Here is a 20,391-nt window from a genome sequence, read left to right as displayed (position 1 = left end):
AAATAAAGAGTAGTACCAAGTAGCCTCCCCTAGGGAAAGCCGAGATGTCAAGAACAATAGTTCCTGGAATGATTTAGAGCACCAAAGGAAATACTTGCTAGAGTATTTTTTCACTTTTGAAATAAAACTTTGTCAGGTAAGTGAATTTTTTCTTGAAAGGATTCCATGAAAATGTAAACAGCTTATTCACCTCTCCCTACACTGGTAAGGATGTGTTTGTTGTTGTCCGTGTAGTCGTTTCTGTGGGTTTGTCTGCGGGGGCTTGAAATCGCGCGGCATCAAACTCACACGTCGAGCTGTTTCCTGGTGTTTTTATGAAAGATTTTGGCCTCTGTGACTGCTACTATGTATCACAAATAAGGTATTTCAAATGTAGGTGCTTAATATTTTCAGGGATGTCGAAGGACAATAGTTTTCTTCAACAGTTAATCCTCATTATTATTTCTAATCACGTCGCGCATGAGAACATTGAGGACAGAATTGTGAATATCATTTGACCTGATTTGACTCCTCGACAAAGTTACATTTGAAAGCTTTGACTGACTATACAATGCTCCTGAATGTATTTGACCCGAGGATGTCGTTTCACGTAAAAAGAAAGATGTGTAAAGCTCTGAAGCTGAATTAATTTCGTATGGATTATAAAAAGCAACTAATAAAAGACAAATCGGGCCTTATTCGACTTTGATCTGCTCTGCTTTGCACTCAGAAAGTGAAAACGTTTAATTCTTTGGCTCAAGTGAAAACTTGTAGTTGCCTGTTTTGAGGTTTTCTCTAGTGTCATTACAAGTTGGTCCCCTCATTGGGCATAAAATTTATTGACTTAAAATCAAGAGGATTATTATTGTCAGAGAATTGTTCAGGGCTTGAGGAGGGTGAATTCTCACCACGCCTGAGTCAACTTAGTCTTGAAGTAGATTTATACTACATTTCATTTGCATTTTATTATATCATATCAACAATGCACATGGGAACTGTTGACCTGGACAAAATGACCTAAGGTTGATAAGTCTGAACAATGTGGTTTTTTATTACATCCATTTTGGAATCACTGGTGATCCTTACAATCTAATCGGCTCTCAGCAGTGAAATTTATGAATGAATTGCACTATTTTTTGCTTTATTGGTAAATAAATTAATATTGATTGATTAACTAGCTCTATGGGAATTTTTTGTTTTTGTTTTCTTTCATGTAAGGTGATGGAGAGACAGATACTCAAAAGATTTCATTTTGTGCCCATGGTTCTTAATTATGTTAGGTACCTCAAGGGAGGGGGCTTATTCTAAATCAGGCACTTATTAGGTACAGGGTACTTATTGTTATAGGGGTGCCTATTGGAATGAGGATGCTCACTCAGTAGGGGTGCTTGTTAGAATAAGGGTGCTTAATGACCGAAAAAATGTGAGAATGGTGCTTTTTAGAGAGGGGTTGCTTCTTAAGAGGAAGGCACTCAATTGAATCATTAATTTGCGTGGCAAATTTTTTCAACTTTTGTCCCGAAAACTTCTTTTTTCTTTTTCCAGTTCTGCTGTTATTTTTTTTCACAAAGTGGCTCAATACTAGATTAACCCTTAAAATGCATCTATTTTCTCCCTACAATATCTCTTCTGAATCACACATTAAGGTAATGAGAATAAAGGAAATGGTCACTAGGGAAGGAACCTTTGGATAAGCAAGCAAATTCTTCTTGTCAGGAAATTAGGAAATGCATAAAGAGTGGTGTGGAGAATATGCATACTGATGTTAGGGTCAAAGGGTAACAATAAATTGGGTGATTAAATTTTGCATTTTCAAAATGGATGTATTGATTTTGTGGTAGTTGAACTTTGTGTCATGCAATTGTGGTCTGATATTATACTTGTGATTTCAAAGCAAACTGATACTACGTGTTCCTTCAACATTGAAATCAATAATACACATGGAAAAATTACTCAGTTTTGATTGGTTAAGATAAATGCAGTTTTCAGGTAATTCAGTGCAGAAGAGAGTTAATTCAGTGCAGAAGAGGGTTAATTCAGTGCGGGAGAGAGTTAATTCAGTGCAGAAGAGGGTTAATACAGTGCAGAAGAGGGTTAATTCAGTGCAAAGAAAGTAACAAATCAGACATTTTGATTGGTCAATAATCAAAGAAACTCACAGATAGCCAATCAAATGCGAGCCTTGGATGTCATAACAAAATTTGAAAATTTGCGAGCGAAACAATGGCCAGTGTTTTAAGTAGGTTTTCTTTCACCACCACAGCTGAAAAGCAGCTTAAACAATGAAAACACTGTAAAAAGCACTGCTTTTTGGTTGTTGATTTGGAAAAAGTGGTGTTTAGAGAAGGGAATTGCCAAGGAAATCGAAAAATTACAAGCCGACCCAGCCTAACACTTTGCTTGAGTGATCGAATGCTGAAATTAAAAACATAGTTAAACCTCAGAAACGATGATTCCATTTTATCAAAAGTGATTCAGACACAGACTAAACGATTCCTTGAACTGTTTAGCCAGACTTTGAACTCTTTTGCACCTTAAAGATGTGAAGATATCATTGCATATTATTGTTTTGATGGTATGCGGTTGTTTTGACTGAATGCACGGTTTGAATAAATAATTTTTGCACTTGATGTGTGTGCTTTGCTTATGCTTAATTATGATCAGCCATCTCATATTTTTCCATGTATATTATTAACAAGTAATCACTTGATTTTTCTCGTGCAATTTGGAATAAACAAGCACTTGTGCTTATTTATTCCAAATTGCACTTGAAATCATGTGATTACCTATACAAAGCAGATGATATTAGCCAAAATTGCACTGGTCTCAGCTCAATTACCATCATATATATAGATAAATTTCTATTACTTACAGGAAGGCAGTGTTGAACTATTCCAATCATGTCAAGTAGAAATGAATCTGTGATACATTCCCTGGCTTACACTGGATGTTTCAAGATGTTCAGTACTACTTCATGTGTAAGGTACTGGTCCTGAATAATATTGAATTCCATGTATATTTTTACATTAAAATGTGGAGACCTCAAACTGACACATTTACTCATTTCGTACTTTTAGGGACACCAGTTTAACAATACTGGCCATCATCACCTGCATTGTCTGTGTTGTGAGGGTAATTTTAATGGATAGGTTTTTATTTATACTTTATGTTTTGTCAGTGTAAATATTTTTAGCAGTTGGTAATGAAAATGTGATAAGGTGAAAGGTAGGAAGCAGCTCTTAATTGTTAGTTGCAACTGGAAAGTCCTTTTTGATGTAGTTTTACCTCACATCCAGGTAGACTAGCCTAACATTCTGCGGTCATTTTTAGCACTTTTTAATGGTGCTCTTTTCTATAACATCTGCTTGCCTGGACACAATTTTCTCTTCCCACTAATTTTTAGATATTAACATTATATTTTCTTGGTATATTTTAAGCATACCTTAGGGAATCTAAACCCAAGCTAATTTATTTGTTGTTGAATTAATTACTAGTGATAACTTTAATAAAAGAAATGATGAATTATTTAATTATAATTTCATCAATTTTTTTTTTTATAATATAGCTTCATAAGCTCCACTCTCATCGCCATTCCTTGCCAAATCAGTATATTGTATTTTACAGTGGGATTGTGGAATGCTTTCTTTGGTAAGAATGGTTGATTCCAGGTTGAAAGTGATTAATTGATAAAATAACAAAAGAATGGCCAAACCAAATTTTGACATGATTTGTGATCTTTTACTGATCGTATTTGTAACATGCTACACGGTATGTATTCTCTAGCTGTAAATCAGAGACTATAATATGTCTGATTAGCTGGTATAAATGTTCTGTCTAATAGAACATGTTATATCTGTGTTTTAGTGGCTTTAACTGGTTTTACCTGGCTGTTACTGCTGTATACTTTCTAACACAGTTCATCAAAGTTGCTTGTCAGGTGAGGTGTTTGCTAAAATATGAATGATGTACATGTGTTATTGCTAATGTATGTGCACATGGATTTGCAAACTTAGACTACAAGCAGTCCCTCCTTTCCAGCAAAGTCCAAAAAAAAAGAAAAGACAAAAAATGTGAACAGCTTGCAGGGTGGAACTCTGGGTGAAGCTTTTTGTGCACCTTAACCTGTGCTATATGTGCCTACATATATTATATTTTTTTGTCACTATATACTTTTTTGACTTGTGAAATGGACTTTGCTGAAAAGGAGGGACTACTTGTAGTTTAGGACTTGCAAATTCTAATCATACAATGCCTGTCATAGTGCAGTTATTAAACATTTGATATTCTTTTTTTCCTCCATCAGCTTCTTGTAGTCACAAATTTTCATTGCCATCTAGCAGCTAGGATGATGAGAGTCGAGGATAGATTTAAAAGGTATTTTCTCATCTACTTAATATATTTTAGGATTTTTCTAAGGGTAAGTGGTACATGACATATCTCCTCAAATTAACTCACTTGAAGTGACTTTGTCACAGCAATGAATTTGGATCTCTCTGCTTACCCACCTCCTGATCTTTAATTTTCAAAGCACAAGGGAGGGCTTAGAGAGAGAATGGGGGGTGGGAAGGGGAAGTGGGGAGTGAGAATCCAAATTCTTGTTCGTTACTCTTTTGTCCCTTACTCAGTATTCTCACCAGAATTTTGCCTTGGCAAGTCCCATGCCCCCCTCTGCTGATAAATAGGGGGCCTGTATGAACGTTAGGAGAAAAAGTTCCTCATGGTCCTTGACTGGTGTGGAAAAAATTATTCATTATTTCTCTGCCTTCCATTTCATTAAAGCATGTTCAAAAGGGAACTCTTCCAATGGTGATCCTTCAGCTGAAATCCCTATCAGGGTGTCCAACTTCTCTTTTTGTAGCCTATTTCTCGGACAGTTTTTAAGGTTGTTTCGAAGGATGAAACAACATGGTATGAATAAACTGAGCTTGCATTCATTTCATTTGAACAAGCAAAATACTGGGGTGTTAGGTTGACTAGGTTGTTAAAACTACTTAACTATAGATGTTCTAAAGTCAGTTTGATAATGAGCTTGTCCCTGGGCCTTAATGGGTCAATTCTCTTGGCTTTTAATGCACCATCTTGGTTTTCCTTACAGGAATCCTGCAAGGCTGTGGCCTGTTGAGAACACTGTTTACTGCCTTTACCCTTTACTTTCAATTGGTATCTTAGCCTTCATTGCAAAATAAAGGTTGCAAAGTCAAAATGAATCAAGGTTTTCTGTTTTAAATTGCTCTCCTGCTTCCTGCCGTAATTAAAAATTCTACTCATGGCCCTTTACTTTCCTTTGTGTCTTATAAACTACACTGGTAGTTCTCCGTGGCTCTGCCCTCCTCTTCTCTTCCCAAAAGGAAGTGTTGAGTAGGTGTCAAGGGTTACATCACATGTAGGTAAAATAGCTTACTTAATGCAATCAAAGATAGAGTTTTAACTTCACATGAATTTTGCTAGATATGTTGTTGTGTTGACAGACTTATCACTTTTTTTTTATTTCAGGTACTCTAACAAGCTGGTGGCAGCTGTATTTATTACCCTGGCTGTCTTTGCTATTGTTGGACTGGCAACAATGAAAAATGAATACAGAGAGTGTACAGGTATAATCATTAGGAGAGTGTTGTTCCTGAGATATCCATTCCCCTGCTGTAGAAGGCTTTTGTTTATTCCCCTTACCCAGCATTCTGGATCTTCTTGCTTTGGCTCATCATTTTCTTTTGAGAATTGTAACATTTGAAAAATTGAAACATTTGGGGTTGGAACAATTTCCAGTGGAATTTCCAGTGACTCTTCATAGGCTGCATGAATATGGATTTTTTTTTGGGAAATTCCTGGTTAATGGTGCTTTGACACAATCATCACGACAGTCAAACCTGTATTAAGTGGTGACCCATTGGGAATGGCAGTGTGACAGCTAACTACCAGTTGATTACTCAATATAGGTTCCACAGAAGAGGGGTAACACAAAAAACAATAAAAAGCACCATTTTCTACTGTAATTGACCACTTAATGTATGAACTCTTGCTCAATAATACTGGCAACTTTGATTTTGGGAGAGAAACAAGAATTAAATTGTACTTGAAAGATTATTCTTAGTTTTACTAGTAAGAGTGGTTGTGCTTTAAGGGACTGTTCAATACAGATAGAAGATGTGATACAAAAAGGCCTTTGGTACTCACTCAAAGGTGACCACAACTGCTTAAGAGGTGATGGCTGATATTAGAGTTGAAAATGACAGTGATTATGGGGAAACTGCTTAATATGATGCTGCTTTATATGAATTAAGTTCTGATATGCCATTGATGTCTAGGTGAAACATTAGTTAAATGCTTCAAGTTCCAGGGGATGTAGCTTTTTCTGCATTGATTTCAGTAATTATTTTAATATTTTATTGCAGAACCTGAATGGCTGCTCTTGTCAAGTGCAGAAATTTTAGTTGCCCAAGTTTTCCTGATGTCAGGAATTTTCATCACAAGGTAGTTCCAAAGAGAATAGCAAATACTATTCACTTCTGAGCAGCTAATGAGACTAAATTGCACATCAAGAGTTTAATTCCCAACCATTTTTTTGTTATATTGAAAGAAAGAAATGAATTTTTTGGTATCTGTGAGGTATACATCAATAAAAACAATTATTCACCTCCTTGTTGGTGAAATTGGTGGTCATTTACCATGCCACTTCATGGCACAGTAAATTTACATCACTATTCACCTTCCCATTGTGAATAGTTGTTAATGGGTAAAAGTACCCATGACACCCCATCAGTCAACTAATTTTCCCTCCTGCCCTTCCTTTTCTTGGGGGGCCTATAGCCCCCTTTTAAACCTTCTGAAGTTTTCCATATTCTTCTGTACTGGGAATATGGACATTTTTTTGGAATCATGCATTGGAAAGGTTGAGCAATTGGAGACTAAAGCTTTACTATTTGATTCACAGGGAGCTCAATAATGTTCGTATGCTAGAGGATAACAGGACTGCCCAAAAAAGAGATTTATGGGGGTGAGTGTTTGAAAAAATTGATTAATATTTATTTAATAAATGTTGGTGATGAAAGAGTCAGCTGATGTCAGATTTGATGTAAAATGGTAGATAGTTTATCAGATAAACAAATTATGGAGATAAAGGTAGAAATGTATCTCTAAGTTACACCATGAACAAAGTTTTGCATTATTTTCTTGATGATTATTTCCCTAGGGGAACCTAGTGCCACAAATATTAGATGGTAAACAGATGAGAAAACATTGCTTAGTGAGATGCAGGTGCAGGCCACCTACAGCAGACTTTATTTTGTGATGAATTTTTAATAAGGAATTAGTCCCATGACCTCAAGATTGTGATGAGATTAATGTTGTTTTATTTTCATGTGTAACACTTTGAATTATTGATTTTGTTTTCTATTTTTTATCCTGTTAAAGGATAATCTTCATTTTTGAATTATCAGCATTGGTCAGCCTTGTTCATGACTTGGTCATGAGAATCAGTAAGTACTTGGAACATTCTCTCTCCTTATGGTACAGCTTGGAAATACTACCTACCTGGCTATTAATCATTCATTTATTGTAACCACCATAAGTTTTGGGACAGCATGCACCTAGCTAGATATACAACTTTAGATGTATACAGCTCCTGTGAGTGAGCATACCTAATTTTCAAAATTCATTTGGTGGATGTACACTGTATTTTTAATTAAAACTCTTCCCAAAAGTATTTTGTTCAATTGCAGCTGGACCAAAGAATAACTGTCAAGGAGTATTGGTAAGAAGATTCTGTTTAATGCTAAAAAAGGAAAAAAAGACTCAGTATTTTGTCTTATTTAATCAAACTGATAAGGAAATGTTACAAGTAAACTTTGCACCATGCTGTGCCTAGAAAAAAAAACCAGGGACTAAATTTGCTGGGAAAGTGGCCAGTTTGGATACCTGTGTGGGTAGCTATTGAGCTAAATGAACCTTTCTATTACTTTTGATAATGAGCTGTTCAGGTGAGACAAACACGTTTAATGTTCAAAATTGTTTCTTTCAGCTGTCAAGCAAAGCAGGCTACACAGCAGTGTACATCACTGTTAATGTAAGTTCAAAAATTGCATGTTTGTGAAGACAAACACTGGGACATTTAGTTGCAGTTGTTTTGCTTATTAGAGTTTTAGGCCATTAGAGTTCATTAGGAGGAACAACTTAAGGAGAAGTGGCACTAAACATGTGGTTAAGAAGATTGGTCTGCATAAATGTGATGCTGTTTGGTGCAAATGTCAACAAGCAAAGAGTAAACCAAGATAGATGCATTGCTGCTGAATTTATAATCAGAATTTAGACAAGTGTCACTTGTATGTCGTAAATAGTTCAGTTTAGAATGCACCAAAATTTTGCATGGACCATACACTGTAACTGTAGAAAAGGAGCACCTCTCTGAAATGGGGACTGAACATCTTCCAGTTGTCTGCTAGATGAGCCCCTTAGCATGGCATATTTACTGAAATTAAAAACAAAAATAATATTTTAATCAGCAAAGGGAATTTGCTGGTGTTGCTGTTATATGCAACCCACCCCCACTTTTCCTTTTCTCACTTAGTTTGTAATTACCCCCTCAAAATAGCCAAGGAAAGACCAATTACCTGGGCTTATTTACTATAATTTAGAAGAAGAAGGCATATTCCCTCACATTTCTTTGGTGGAAATGGCATGACTTGTAACAATGTGTCAAAAGCATTATAAATATCTAATGTAGAATTTTAACAATCAGATGTGGTGGTTGTAGGGAAAACCTGTAAGGAAATTTTACACATGGGAATAAAATCTATTAAAATTTTCCAGATTATCAGGTGGCTCCTACCAATATGGGCAATGGCAGCAATATTTGACACAGAAAATAACCAGTGCAGCCAGGATGACTATATTGCACCAGTTTTTGCAGTGAATGATGACTCTGGGGTCAGTTGATATCTGTAGTCTTAAGTTTTGTATGCTAATGCAGTAAGTGTAAAGTATAAGTTGAAATAATATTGGTTTATTTCACTTTCACACTGTAGTTGAAACCTTGGGTGAGCAAACTTTCTCTGTTGAGTGCTTATTATTGACTTTACAGATAAAAATTAGCATAAAGAGTTGGATCAAATTCAAATGATACAATTCTGGGTAAATGATCAAAGGTTGAGAGAACGACTTCAGTGTTAGAAAAATTTTTAAAATTAAGTTTTAAAAATTAAATTAATTAGGGTTCGTTTTAATTTTATGTACACTCTATAGCTTGAAATTGTCACTAGGAAGCTAACATACAAAAGAAGGTTATTTGCAAATGATATAGAAATGTACCATGATTATCGGTGCTGAACTGTCTTACTAGTTTTAATAGGGTTCATCGAGAATATTGAGAATTATAGTGTAAAACAGCAGGACAAGACTCTCGATGCACAAATTGGTAGTAGCTCAGGCTATAGAAATGTAGCTAGAGAACCCAGGTACTGGCTGAGCCAATACCTAGAGAATTCTCTTGATCTCTAAATTCCTTACATGTACATGTAGAAACACCCAGAATTTTAAGTTAAAACATCCACCTTTACATGTTTTGCTGAAGTTTCACTTTCAGCCCTTTTTTTCTTGCAGAACTTCACCTCTGAATTCCGTCCTAGAGGAAGTAGTTTTCATTACAAACATTTACATGATGGTGTTGATGTTGCAAGCCGACCCTTAATTCCAAGTCTTGGCCCTAGCTCCAAGTCTTTGTCAAGTATGAGTTCATCTTATGGATCAACAGCATGGAATCAGAAACCTTGGGGTCAAGGCTCATCAGATAGGTATCCTCCCATATCGTAACAATTATGTGAGGGAGCACAGTGTTCTGTAGTGGTGCAGACTCCTGGATTCCAACATTTGCAGGCAGTTTTTAGATCAGTCAAAATTAGATCCAGTTGTTATGATAAGATATAATTGATGATGATATGACAGCAACATCATAACACATCATGATGTTGTGTAGTTGAGTATTAACAATGCATAACATTATCAGAGATGGGATGCCATTTACATATCAGCAAATTTTATTTGCTTATGGAAACAATTTTACCTTCTAATTATATGTAAGGCGTATGCATTTCATCAGTGCTTTATGTGTTGTTTTGCCCTCTATGTTAATATGGAAATTTCTGTTGTGTGAAGGTTAGGTGGGTTTTACATGAACATTGCAAAAAAAATTTCATGCAAAACAAGTTCAAGTGTTAAAAATAAATGAGGTTAATTTTCAACATCAATGAGGTCATTCTCAAGTTCTATTGGAAAAAAATATTGTTTTTATAATTGTTTGTAGTTATATAATTATTAACACATTTTTAATACTTGCTACATTTTCATCTGTTTGTGAACCATTATTATTATATGCTCTAATTTTTTTGGTATATTTCACTAGAACTTGAAAATAACCTCAGAAAGGTGGAAACATTGTTCATTTTTATTGCTGTTTTTTTCTTTTTGTTACAAAATCTATATATAAGAAACTTCTTATTAAAAAAAATTTACTTGTTTTACGAGCCAATTTGCACAAGAATTAAGTGGATGACTTGAGATTATTTTTCAATAACAATTGGCATTCATCTGCTGTTATCATATAAGAGTGACTAAACATGTTGAAGTTTTAATATGCAGGGTTTACTAATTTTTGCTGTGAGTACCTTCTCTTAGATATAAATTTTATAAATTGAAATGTACTTTTATAAGCAAAATAATGTAATTTTAGTGGTTGCTGTGACTGCTTATGTGCATCATAATTTTAAAATGTATATTTTAAATATATAAGTCACCTGTTGCATGAATTATCAGAGTTCATGTTGATAAGGGAAAATTGAAAAAAAACAAAACAAAACAATATTTAATTATTTGGTCATGCAACAGGGGAAATTTGTTTATTCCTATGAGTGACATGATTTAATATATGTAATCCTTACTTTGTAAGAGGTTGATATTTAAAGAAGTTGATGCAACTGTCAGATGTTAAATAGAAGTGCCAGGTAGCTAACATGCTTTGATGTCTTAAGACTTCAATATCACTCAAAGCTGGGATTATTTCCCCACATAAGTAGTAAATAATCTTGATGTTAATGGTAATTATTATACTTGTGCTACTGAGCATCAAATCAAGTTCTGTTTATCCCAACACCAGCAGTTACAAAAAACGCACAAATTTGTCCACATTCAGTTTTTAATTCATATCTCAACAAATATTTACAGGAATAACACCTACAATATGTCATTTTAAAGTGTATAAAATGGGCTTCTCAGGAAAAAAAAAAAGATTCATCATTGAAACCCAGGACTTTCCTAAAAAGTAAAATTTAAAACACAAAATAAGTAAGACATAGTGTAAAACTTGAGGTCAAAAGTCACTTTTCCTCACAGGTATAGGTTACTCAAGATTAATTGACAACAGAAGTTAATTATTGACATGTCAGCAACATTTCCTGAAAATCTGAAAGAAAAAGAATAAATAATGAATTTTTTATGAATTTTTATGTGCACCCATGTCATTCTAAACAAATTAGCAAAAATTTGTCCACATTCAGTTTTCAATTCATATCTCAACAAATATTTACAGGAATAACACCTACAATATGTCATTTTAAAGTGTATAAAATGGGCTTCTCAGGAAAAAAAAAAAGATTCATCATTGAAACCCGGGACTTTCCTAAAAAGTAAAATTTAAAACATAAAATAAGTAAGACATAGCGTAAAACTTGAGGTCAAAGTCACTTTCCCTCACAGGTATAGGTTACTTAAGATTAATTGATAGCAGAAGTTAATTATTCATCATAAGAGGTCTCAGAACATTGGAGAGCAGATGTTTTTCTTTTTGAATTGGAGGTTACAGTAGATGAAAAGGAATTAGAACTAGCTGCAGTAATTATCATAACTTTTACAATGCAGTGAACTTCTTGGGAAGAAGTGCTGTTAGCCAGTATCTCACAGTTGTTGTTAAAGCACAGTGCTCCAGATCTAATTTAATTGATAGGCAAAGTTTTATAGGCCTGGTCAATAAAGCACTCATGTTAGGCATCAGTACATTATAGCTATCCTGTTTCAAAATATTTATTTCATTAGTGCTAAACCTCTTGGCTCTTTTATTTACAACACATTTAGTTTAGAGGTATACTTTGAGCCCCTCCCTCTTTCCATAGGAAGTTAAATAGAATGAGCATTGGTTAAGTTTTAATAGAGGGCAGATGGGTTGTAAATATTATTTCAGGTATTTATTAGTTCATGTGGTGCTAGCGCTCATCACAAGTAGTATTTATAAATGTGCTGGTGTGAATGAAATAAAAGTATAATGGTGGGGTGAAAAAGAATGTTAAAGTTCTCTTGTACAGTTGTATGAATAGATGAAATGGTGCTTGCATTTTAAGCTTGTCATCAAATGAAGATGCCTTTGATGTTGCCGATCCTATTAGGGAGCAATATGATTGTCACATATGAACCCAAGACATGGCTAAGCTCTCAAATGGGCTTTTTTGTATCTCACAGCAGAGCAACTGATTGTGATATTGGAAAGGTCTTTGCTTTGAATTCTCGAGGGGACTTAATTTTCTTCTTTTTCCGGCATTTGTGACAAATGGTTGAAATCTATCTTCACATTTTTTTGTGTAAGAATGTTTTTGTAATCTCATACATGGCTTTAGTTTACTTAGTGCAGTGTTAATCTGCTCACTCCCTCCCTTGTTCCTGTGCTTCTTTTGATTCAGCAGCTGTGCTCATCCCTTAAAGAATTAACTGTATTGTGTACAAATGTCATCCTAAACTGAATCACCCATTTCATGCCAACCTCAATGCGAATACCCAAAATTATTTTAAGGCTCTTTTTATATGCACAGGAGGTGACCTAAAGAAGTAAACATGAGTCAGGGCCAGGAAGTATGATGACAAAAGATCTATATTACACGTAATCCAATATAATTTATTCCACCACAGAGCACAATGCTCCTTTAATTTAATCTGAAATTAAAAATACATCATTTCCATAAATCTTTACTCCTGGTATGTAATTGCTATGCTGTATGATCACTACCCAGACAGGAAGAATAATCTAGTAGATTCCATTAGAGTTCATGTTTCATGTAAATTTTTGTTAGCTTGTCAACAGATCTTTAAATGGAGAGACGTAATTAAAAAGTGGTACTGATATCGAAGAGGTCTGCCAAGATAATTAAAGAACACTTCAAAATTTAACCTTTTAACCTGTTAAGCCTTTAAATGTGTGAGGAATTTAAGTAATTGTGAAAATAATCTGAAGAAAATGGACATTTGCCAACATGGATATTTTTACCGCCTTTCATCTTATAACTTTATACTTGAAGAATCACCTAAGAAAAAATCTCTATACATTGTCCAATTAAGCATTACCTAACCACAAACTACATCAAATTGAATCTTCAAAAACTTACAGGAATGGAAGAATGTAAATTAAAAACTTGAGGAATGTATCAACTATTAATAAACTCTTCTGTCTGTCATGTTTTTGTAGTGTCAAGGAAATTTCTGCCTTTGTATACCTTTTTTAAACCACTAGAATCGTCTTTTTGGGTTTGACACATTGTTGCAGACCCAAGGGCAAATAATTGTGTGGGAGGAAGAAAAACAGCTGTTTTGACTCACTTTGAAAGTTTCTGACAAAATTATTTGTCCCTGGATTTCCAAAAATTGTGTAGGCATAAAAATGTTCTTAAAGCATAGTAAGGAAGTGGGGGAAGGTTCTGTAAATCTGTTGGAGATGAAATTACACGTCTTGCACGTACATGTTTTGCCTATTAAATGTCACTTGTCTTATGACTAAGATCTGTTTATGAGTCATGAATCATTGATCAAAAGACATTTTTGTACCGAGTATTTTTAGTAAATTTAGTTGTGTCCATCTGTCTTACTAAGAAGTTTGCCAGAGGCTATTTTTACTTGTGTTAGTGTATGATTTGTTTCACCTGGTGTGTGGTCTTGTGGTTAGCATTGTATCTTTATAGCAAATGAACAATACAGATCTAGGTATTTTTCAGTAATACTTCTGTTCATTATCATTGTTCATCATCAGAAGGTAAAAAAAAGGAAGAGCAATTGTGTTGTCATAAGGAAAAAAAATAGGTCCTCTATTTTCAAACCAGCAATTAAAAGTTGTAATTTTCTGTACTTTTTGATATGTAGACTCTTCTTATTGATTTTTTAAACAATTGATCTCACTTTGCAGTACTATTTTTGTTGTTAGTTTTTCTTTGACAGGAAAATTCCTGCCAAAAAATGTTAAGCACCACCCAAAACTTTATTCCAGTTTTATTAGTAAAGTTGAAGCCTATGCCATTGTGCTACAGGCTTCCTGGGGTTACCCATCATTTCAGTCCAGTGCCTTAGTGAGCTGCCAGTGGTGCGGTATCCCAAGATTATTTGGCCAATCATCTCATTTTGTGTGATACGGTCAAAGTCCATAACAGTGAAGACAAAGGTTATGTCTCTAAGCTTGTCAACTGGAACATAGAATATGAAGGATTCATTCCACACAGGATCTTTTGATCTCCTCTTTATTGTTGTTTTCTTCTTGTCTAACCTCTTCCCTCCATGCATGGAATAGATTTTAACATATGGATCTGGAAAATGTTGATTATGTTGTTCATGAAACTTGTTAGATACAAATGAGGAAAGACCAACAAGTGTTGGGGGAAAAAAAAAAAAAAAAGTACACCCTTGGCTCAGACCATTCCCTTACAAAATGCAAGCAGTTATGTAACCTTATAAATCAGACATACTGACATACTGTTTTCTATTGTACCTCTTAAAGTTCCTGTCTTCAGCTGCACAATGCCCTCCCCCCCCAACATACACTTACTTAAACCCAATTTAAGGCATGGACATGCTTCCTTAAATTTGTGATTTCTTCTCATAAAAAGACTCTGGTGATACCTCGAAAGAAGTAGAGACCCTATATCTCTGTCAGCTTCCCAGAAATATTTGAATATTAAACTTCCTTTGCTATTGAACTCTATACAGTCTTGACTATGTTGTCAAATGGCAGTTTGCAAGTGGCCTGGGCCTGCCCAGGAACAGCAATGGAAGTTGCAGTACATTCAAAAAAAGCAGATTCAATCCTTCTTTAATTAACTTTATAACTGTATTAAAAATCTGTTTCACCTAAACAATTCAACAAATGAACTTTGGTCCCACCACTAACTAAATGACTGTTGTAATCAAGCCTGACATCACAGAAGCCAATCAACATGTGAGGTCTTGGGTAATATTTAACAAAAACTGCTCAAAAAAGCAGTACTCTCAGATGACTTTTTTCTAACACAGTCTTCCATAATGAGCTGTGTAAAGGACCTAAAAGCTTTTTTTGGTTCAAAGAGAAACTTGATCATCTAGAGTCATAATTGTTGTATTTTTTCTCACCACATGATCCAATGAAGTCCATCTTCTTTAGTTTTGAGGCTTTCATGACAACAACCACAATTCTGTTATTTGTGGGTTGGTACATCATGGAGATAAGAAGGTCTCCCAGGTGTTCCTGTCACAGAGTAAGACAGAATCACTATTACAAAATGAAAATCTCTTCCAGATAGAATTGTATAATGTGTAGTTATGAATAAGAAGAATTTATATGTTGATAAATGGACTGACATCAAACCAATCTCAGACAAGCACTTTTGTCGGTTTCTGTTGCTGTATTTACCAACTTGTAATATACTGGAAGTAAAACAGTTGACTTTGATGCATGTTAGGTCAGCTGGTATTTTTGTGACCAATAGAAATACTCTTATGACAAGTCAACATGTTATAAATAAAAATAATTTTTAACAACTCTACTATGTTGATAAAGCCATAAATTATGAATGTCACAATGTATTATGAATGTTTGCCAAGGACATAATGGGTGAGGGTTCATTGCCAGGAAACCAACTGAACAGGGAAATATTTTCATGAAATCCTGATTACTTCATTTAAATTATCTTCCTGTTTACTAATCACCTTCCATCAATAAAGTAAATAAGGATCTGGGAAGAATGGCCATGACAGATACTTAAATAGAAGACTAGATCACAAAAAACTCTTTTTGTACATCAAATTTTATGTATAAACAATGCTTATTATTTTCCTCAGTTCAGATGTCACTGGTTCAAATTTTCTCAAGACCTTTTAATATTGTTTGGGTAGCTAAATCAATGTGTTTTGTTTCATCATTTTCATAATACACCACAACAATAGTAATTTGCAATAGTACACCGATTAATTTTGGTTTTTGGACAAATTCAAACAGCCATCTTTCAAGGATTATTACTTTGTGAGAGTTAAAGATATTAGTTTAAAAAAACCTCTTATTCAAAAGCTTTTAAATAGTACTGGCACCATACAAGATTCCTTGATAGCAGATATTTGTTATAATAATGAAGAGAATTTCTTCTATGTTCGTCCAGAAGTTACTATTCCACCTAATCAGAAACTGGCTCAAAGGGAAATAAAAGTGTTTTGGCATATTATGCATATTTATTGAAGATTAGATTATCTGCATATCAGTAAAGATCTACTTGTTTATTTTCAAGATCTTTTCAATTTTGGCATTTTTTTTAATCAATATTTCCTGAAAAATGAAAAATCATCCCATTCTATTTCCTCTCACCAGTTTTGCATTATATTGTAATAAAAAAATAATGACTTCTTTTCAATACAGTCATTATGATCGTGCCACAGATGGCCATCTGGTGTTCAAATAAAATTTGATTCCTAATGCAGAGAAAAGTGTGTTTCTTTTGCCCAAACTTAGAGACACTTTAAAACTTTGAAACATCTTAGTATGGATCAGATCGATTCCATGTTAAATGTTATTTTACAAATTGGCTTCATTTTATAACCAAACATCAAATGGCAAACCTGTTAATTTCAGAGGGCAGATTTGAAGAAGAAAAGGAGGGTTAAAATTGTTCCTTAGCAGAGCTTTTACGCTAATGGTACAGCTATAATTTTATCAAAATTATTTTGTCTCCGGAATATGTAAAATTAAGAAAAAAAATGAAGAAAAATAGCCTTCTGGGCAACCATAATCTTACTTTTCATACGTGTAACGGTGGGCCATTCTTTTTTGTAAATTATTTATTACTCTGTTCATTTTACACAACACACATCGTGTTGAGTAATGGACAAAACTTTGCGCAAGTTTTCTCCAAAATAATCTGTTCCACGAAGTATCTTTTAGGCAGTGACAGAAAAAAAAAATATTAGCTAATCGAGAGATTTTCGGTCAAGGAAATAAGGGATTAATATTCAGCGAACCTATTTTAATATCCTTTGGCCGGCGGTAAATGTTGATAAGAGTTTAAATTATGTATATTTTGTGACCAAAAGCTATATCTGTATTAACGCGAAGGATGTCTTGTAAATACAAAAATTACCCGAATACACGAAATGAGCAATAGCAGTAAATCAAACTTCCACCAGTTTACTGCATGGAATTAAAATGTCACGTAATGAAAACATCGCGGATTTTTCATTCATGAAATCTGTCATAAGCAGATGAGTAGTTTGCGATAAGACGTCCATCTGCAATTAAGTCGGTTCTTTGTATTTCACTTGCGAAAACATGGTAATATCCCAGTTTACAAAAATTAACACATCGAGCATGGAATTAAAGAAAACAACCTATGGCATTAATTAGCTGTACACGCGAAGTGCTAATAATGTGTTTTCGACAACGATCAGAACATTTTAAGAGTCTCTAGAGAAACCTTTTTTCTGGGAAGATAAAAACAATTTTCGAAAACCACGAGATAATGTTGAAATGAATTTTTTTGCCACCAAAGAAAGATATTGACACTCTACCTGGCGTTTACAGGGTTGTAGATCCTTGCAGAAAGTCAGAGTCATTGGCCCCAAGTCAATATCGCTCAACGGGATTTCAATTTCTCCTATGGGATCGTTCCGAGAAAAACGATCGTAGTCCAGTACTTGAAGATACAACGTTCGACTTAATAGCTTGTTATGAGGGAAACCTTCAAATCTAAAAACCTCGTTCCATGTTGGGTTGAGATTTTTCCTTTTAATTCGAGTTTCCATTTTGTGCTTTTTATCTGGAAGCAGCAGAATTTTCACAAACGGGTCGCTGGTTCCGCTAAAATCTTTGGCCGGAAGTCCGGACGCTTTTATAATTTTCAACGTGAGTACCATTTCTTGGGAATCGTAGCTAATTGAGAAGTAAACCTTTCCGAGGTCCTCTTTGGTCGATGATTGATCGATTAAAGGAGGCTCTGGCGGGATGACAAAGTTTGAGATATCCGGCTGAGGTGCTTGTACATCGTACTCTTGTGGAGGCGGCTGAGAAAATTTTAACGATTTTTTCGGATACCCAGGCGATTCAATGCGCTTTTCAGGCGGTGAAACGTCCGACAGCGTCGAGTATTTCGCAAATGCACGGTATTTGTGCCCTGGGACTCCGTAGAGTTGAGAGTCCGATGATGAATCATAGTCGCTTTCTGTACTCTCTCCATCCTTCTCTGATCCCTTCCAACATTTGTAACACCAAGAACAGATCACCACTATACTTCCAAGAGAAACAATGCTGGCTATTACAGCGAGTGCGTTAGAACCGTAAGAAACTGTAGAATGTAAGGAGAAAGAGCGTGAGTGAGAGAGATAAAGTTTATTTATGATATTCGATAGGGAAAAAATAAACTTACTTTTTCCGTCTAGCAATATTTTGAATTTGATGTATACTTGACCGTTGGAAACATCCAAGATTTAAGTTAGTTTTCTGCGGTTGCTATTGTTTATTATATGTTTAAAGGCTCTAGGAATAACGCTCTTTTTTTCCTTTTCTTTTTTTCGAATCACTCGTTCGAAAATCCCTTTGAAATACGAGCGAAATAGAAAACCATTTAAACGCACAAAGACATTTCAAGGTTGATTGCTTCCGGTGGAAATTAGACCAACGTCTTCCAACGAACTACCCAGTTTTCACGCGATGTCCTTTTCTGAAAAAAGCGAAGAATCTTTTGTTTCTTTGGTCAAGTGCTCAAAACTTCTACTCTTTATAACCTTACATAAACAGTGGCCCATATCATGTCGATGCCGTCGGTTATTTTGCCACAGGAAATATTCAAAGGAGACTCTAAATCTAAACACTATTTTTACCATTCACACATTACGTTAAGGGGTTTCAAACTTTGACCGACTTCAGAGCGAAGGCTTTGTATTAAATCATCATCATCGTTGGCAGATGATAAAGAACAAAACTGTTTTGTTAAGTTCTCGGCCCTCGTGTTGAATTTGCTTAAATTGAAATCAAAGAGCAACTTTTACATTATTACTCGCCTGTGTTCTCATGAGAAGTGTGTTGATAGAGACTAATCATCTTTCAGCGTTACATCTACGCATATTTCTTAATTCTCCGCAGCATCCATTGAGTTGGTGCTTTGACAGAACCGATCCCAGTGATCGACCACTAAATTGTCGTTGCGATACCTTTGAACGAGTTTTAATGTTTTTTTGACTTTTTCACCTCCGCATAATCATTAACTTTATTATTCGCCATGGCAACTTAAGCTTGATTGGCAGAAAGATAATAAAAGGAATTTGTAATCAAAGCGGAAAACTCGCGCCAAATTTGCATGTCCCTTACTAGTGTTGCTAACTGAAACGCGTCTGTCGCAGACCAATTGTGGTCGATTTGCCCTCCAGCGCCTCATGTCTGCGGGGCAAACTGTAGTCAACACTTTGTCATCAAACTCTCATTAAAAAACTTTAAAGCTTTTAATTTTCTCTTCTATGTTTCATGGTCGCTTGGGAATAAACTGTATATTCTTTGAGGTGTTCTGCATTTAAGTGAAGCCTGCGGTGCATGAGGACAAAGAGGTTACACCAAAATTCCGCCTTCCTTACACGCACTGACCCATGAAATGTAACTCTTTCGATAGACCCGAGATTATCAAGACACTTCTTAAAAAACTAACCGTTATTTCCACTTGTTAGAGTCAGACTTTACAGATCGTTAGATATTCGTTCAGAAACATTTTGATTAAAGTATTCCTTAGAAGTACGATATATTCGATTCACTGTCGTGGGCGTTGCTTAAACTATTCACAAAAATGTCCTTGGAGGTAAATAAAAGAGCTGCTCAAAGGAAAAAATATTCACCGAAACATTTATTCCTCGTAGAACTGACGTAGTTTTGAGGTTCCGCATATTCGAAGAACTCGTTTTGTAAACAGCTACGTGAAAACGTAATCAAAGATTTTGCTCCCTTACGATTCGCCCCCGTTGCGACGAATATTCATGCGTCCCCGACTAACAAGTTCCTCCCCCCTGATTGCGTCGTTTGTTGTTTTTTTTATCCTCTTGTGCATATACTTTGTTGTTTTGTGCTTGTTTAGGAAGTTACACTTAACCAGGCTAAGTCATATTTCTTGACCAACGTTCAAG

General features: G+C 35.0%; 2 protein-coding genes across 4 annotated transcripts; one reads left to right on the top strand and one right to left on the bottom strand.

Annotated features, from left to right (window-relative positions):
* Positions 1–12: 12 nt before the first annotated feature.
* Positions 13–10,822, top strand: LOC113683061 (uncharacterized). Of its 3 annotated transcripts, none has more exons than XM_027200259.2 (14): positions 13–136; positions 2,854–2,962; positions 3,057–3,111; positions 3,545–3,627; positions 3,844–3,916; positions 4,283–4,353; positions 5,473–5,570; positions 6,369–6,447; positions 6,908–6,970; positions 7,387–7,451; positions 7,695–7,726; positions 7,994–8,038; positions 8,782–8,898; positions 9,571–10,822. In XM_027200259.2, exons 2-14 carry the CDS (start codon positions 2,880–2,882, stop codon positions 9,778–9,780), a joined length of 1,074 nt encoding a protein of 357 aa, XP_027056060.2. In that variant the 5' UTR covers positions 13–136; positions 2,854–2,879; the 3' UTR covers positions 9,781–10,822. The 3 variants fall into 3 exon arrangements, with proteins under 3 accessions (XP_027056060.2, XP_027056058.2, XP_027056059.2); XM_027200257.2 differs by lacking the exon at positions 13–136 and adding an exon at positions 215–361; XM_027200258.2 differs by lacking the exon at positions 13–136 and adding an exon at positions 239–372.
* A 2,061-nt stretch (positions 10,823–12,883) lies between these two features.
* Positions 12,884–19,471, bottom strand: LOC113683060 (synaptotagmin-7). Its single transcript, XM_027200256.2, has 4 exons — positions 19,285–19,471; positions 17,797–18,569; positions 15,376–15,490; positions 12,884–14,576 (listed from the first exon to the last, which is right to left on the bottom strand). The coding sequence occupies exons 1-4, from the start codon at positions 19,322–19,324 to the stop codon at positions 14,269–14,271; spliced, it is 1,236 nt and encodes a 411-aa protein (XP_027056057.2). The 5' UTR covers positions 19,325–19,471; the 3' UTR covers positions 12,884–14,268.
* Between the last annotated feature and the right edge of the window lie 920 nt (positions 19,472–20,391).

Source organism: Pocillopora damicornis, chromosome 2, assembly GCF_964200805.1.
Source record: "Pocillopora damicornis chromosome 2, jaPocDami1.2, whole genome shotgun sequence".
NCBI lineage: Eukaryota > Metazoa > Cnidaria > Anthozoa > Scleractinia > Pocilloporidae > Pocillopora > Pocillopora damicornis.
This window is presented reverse-complemented; position numbering and strand designations above follow the sequence as displayed.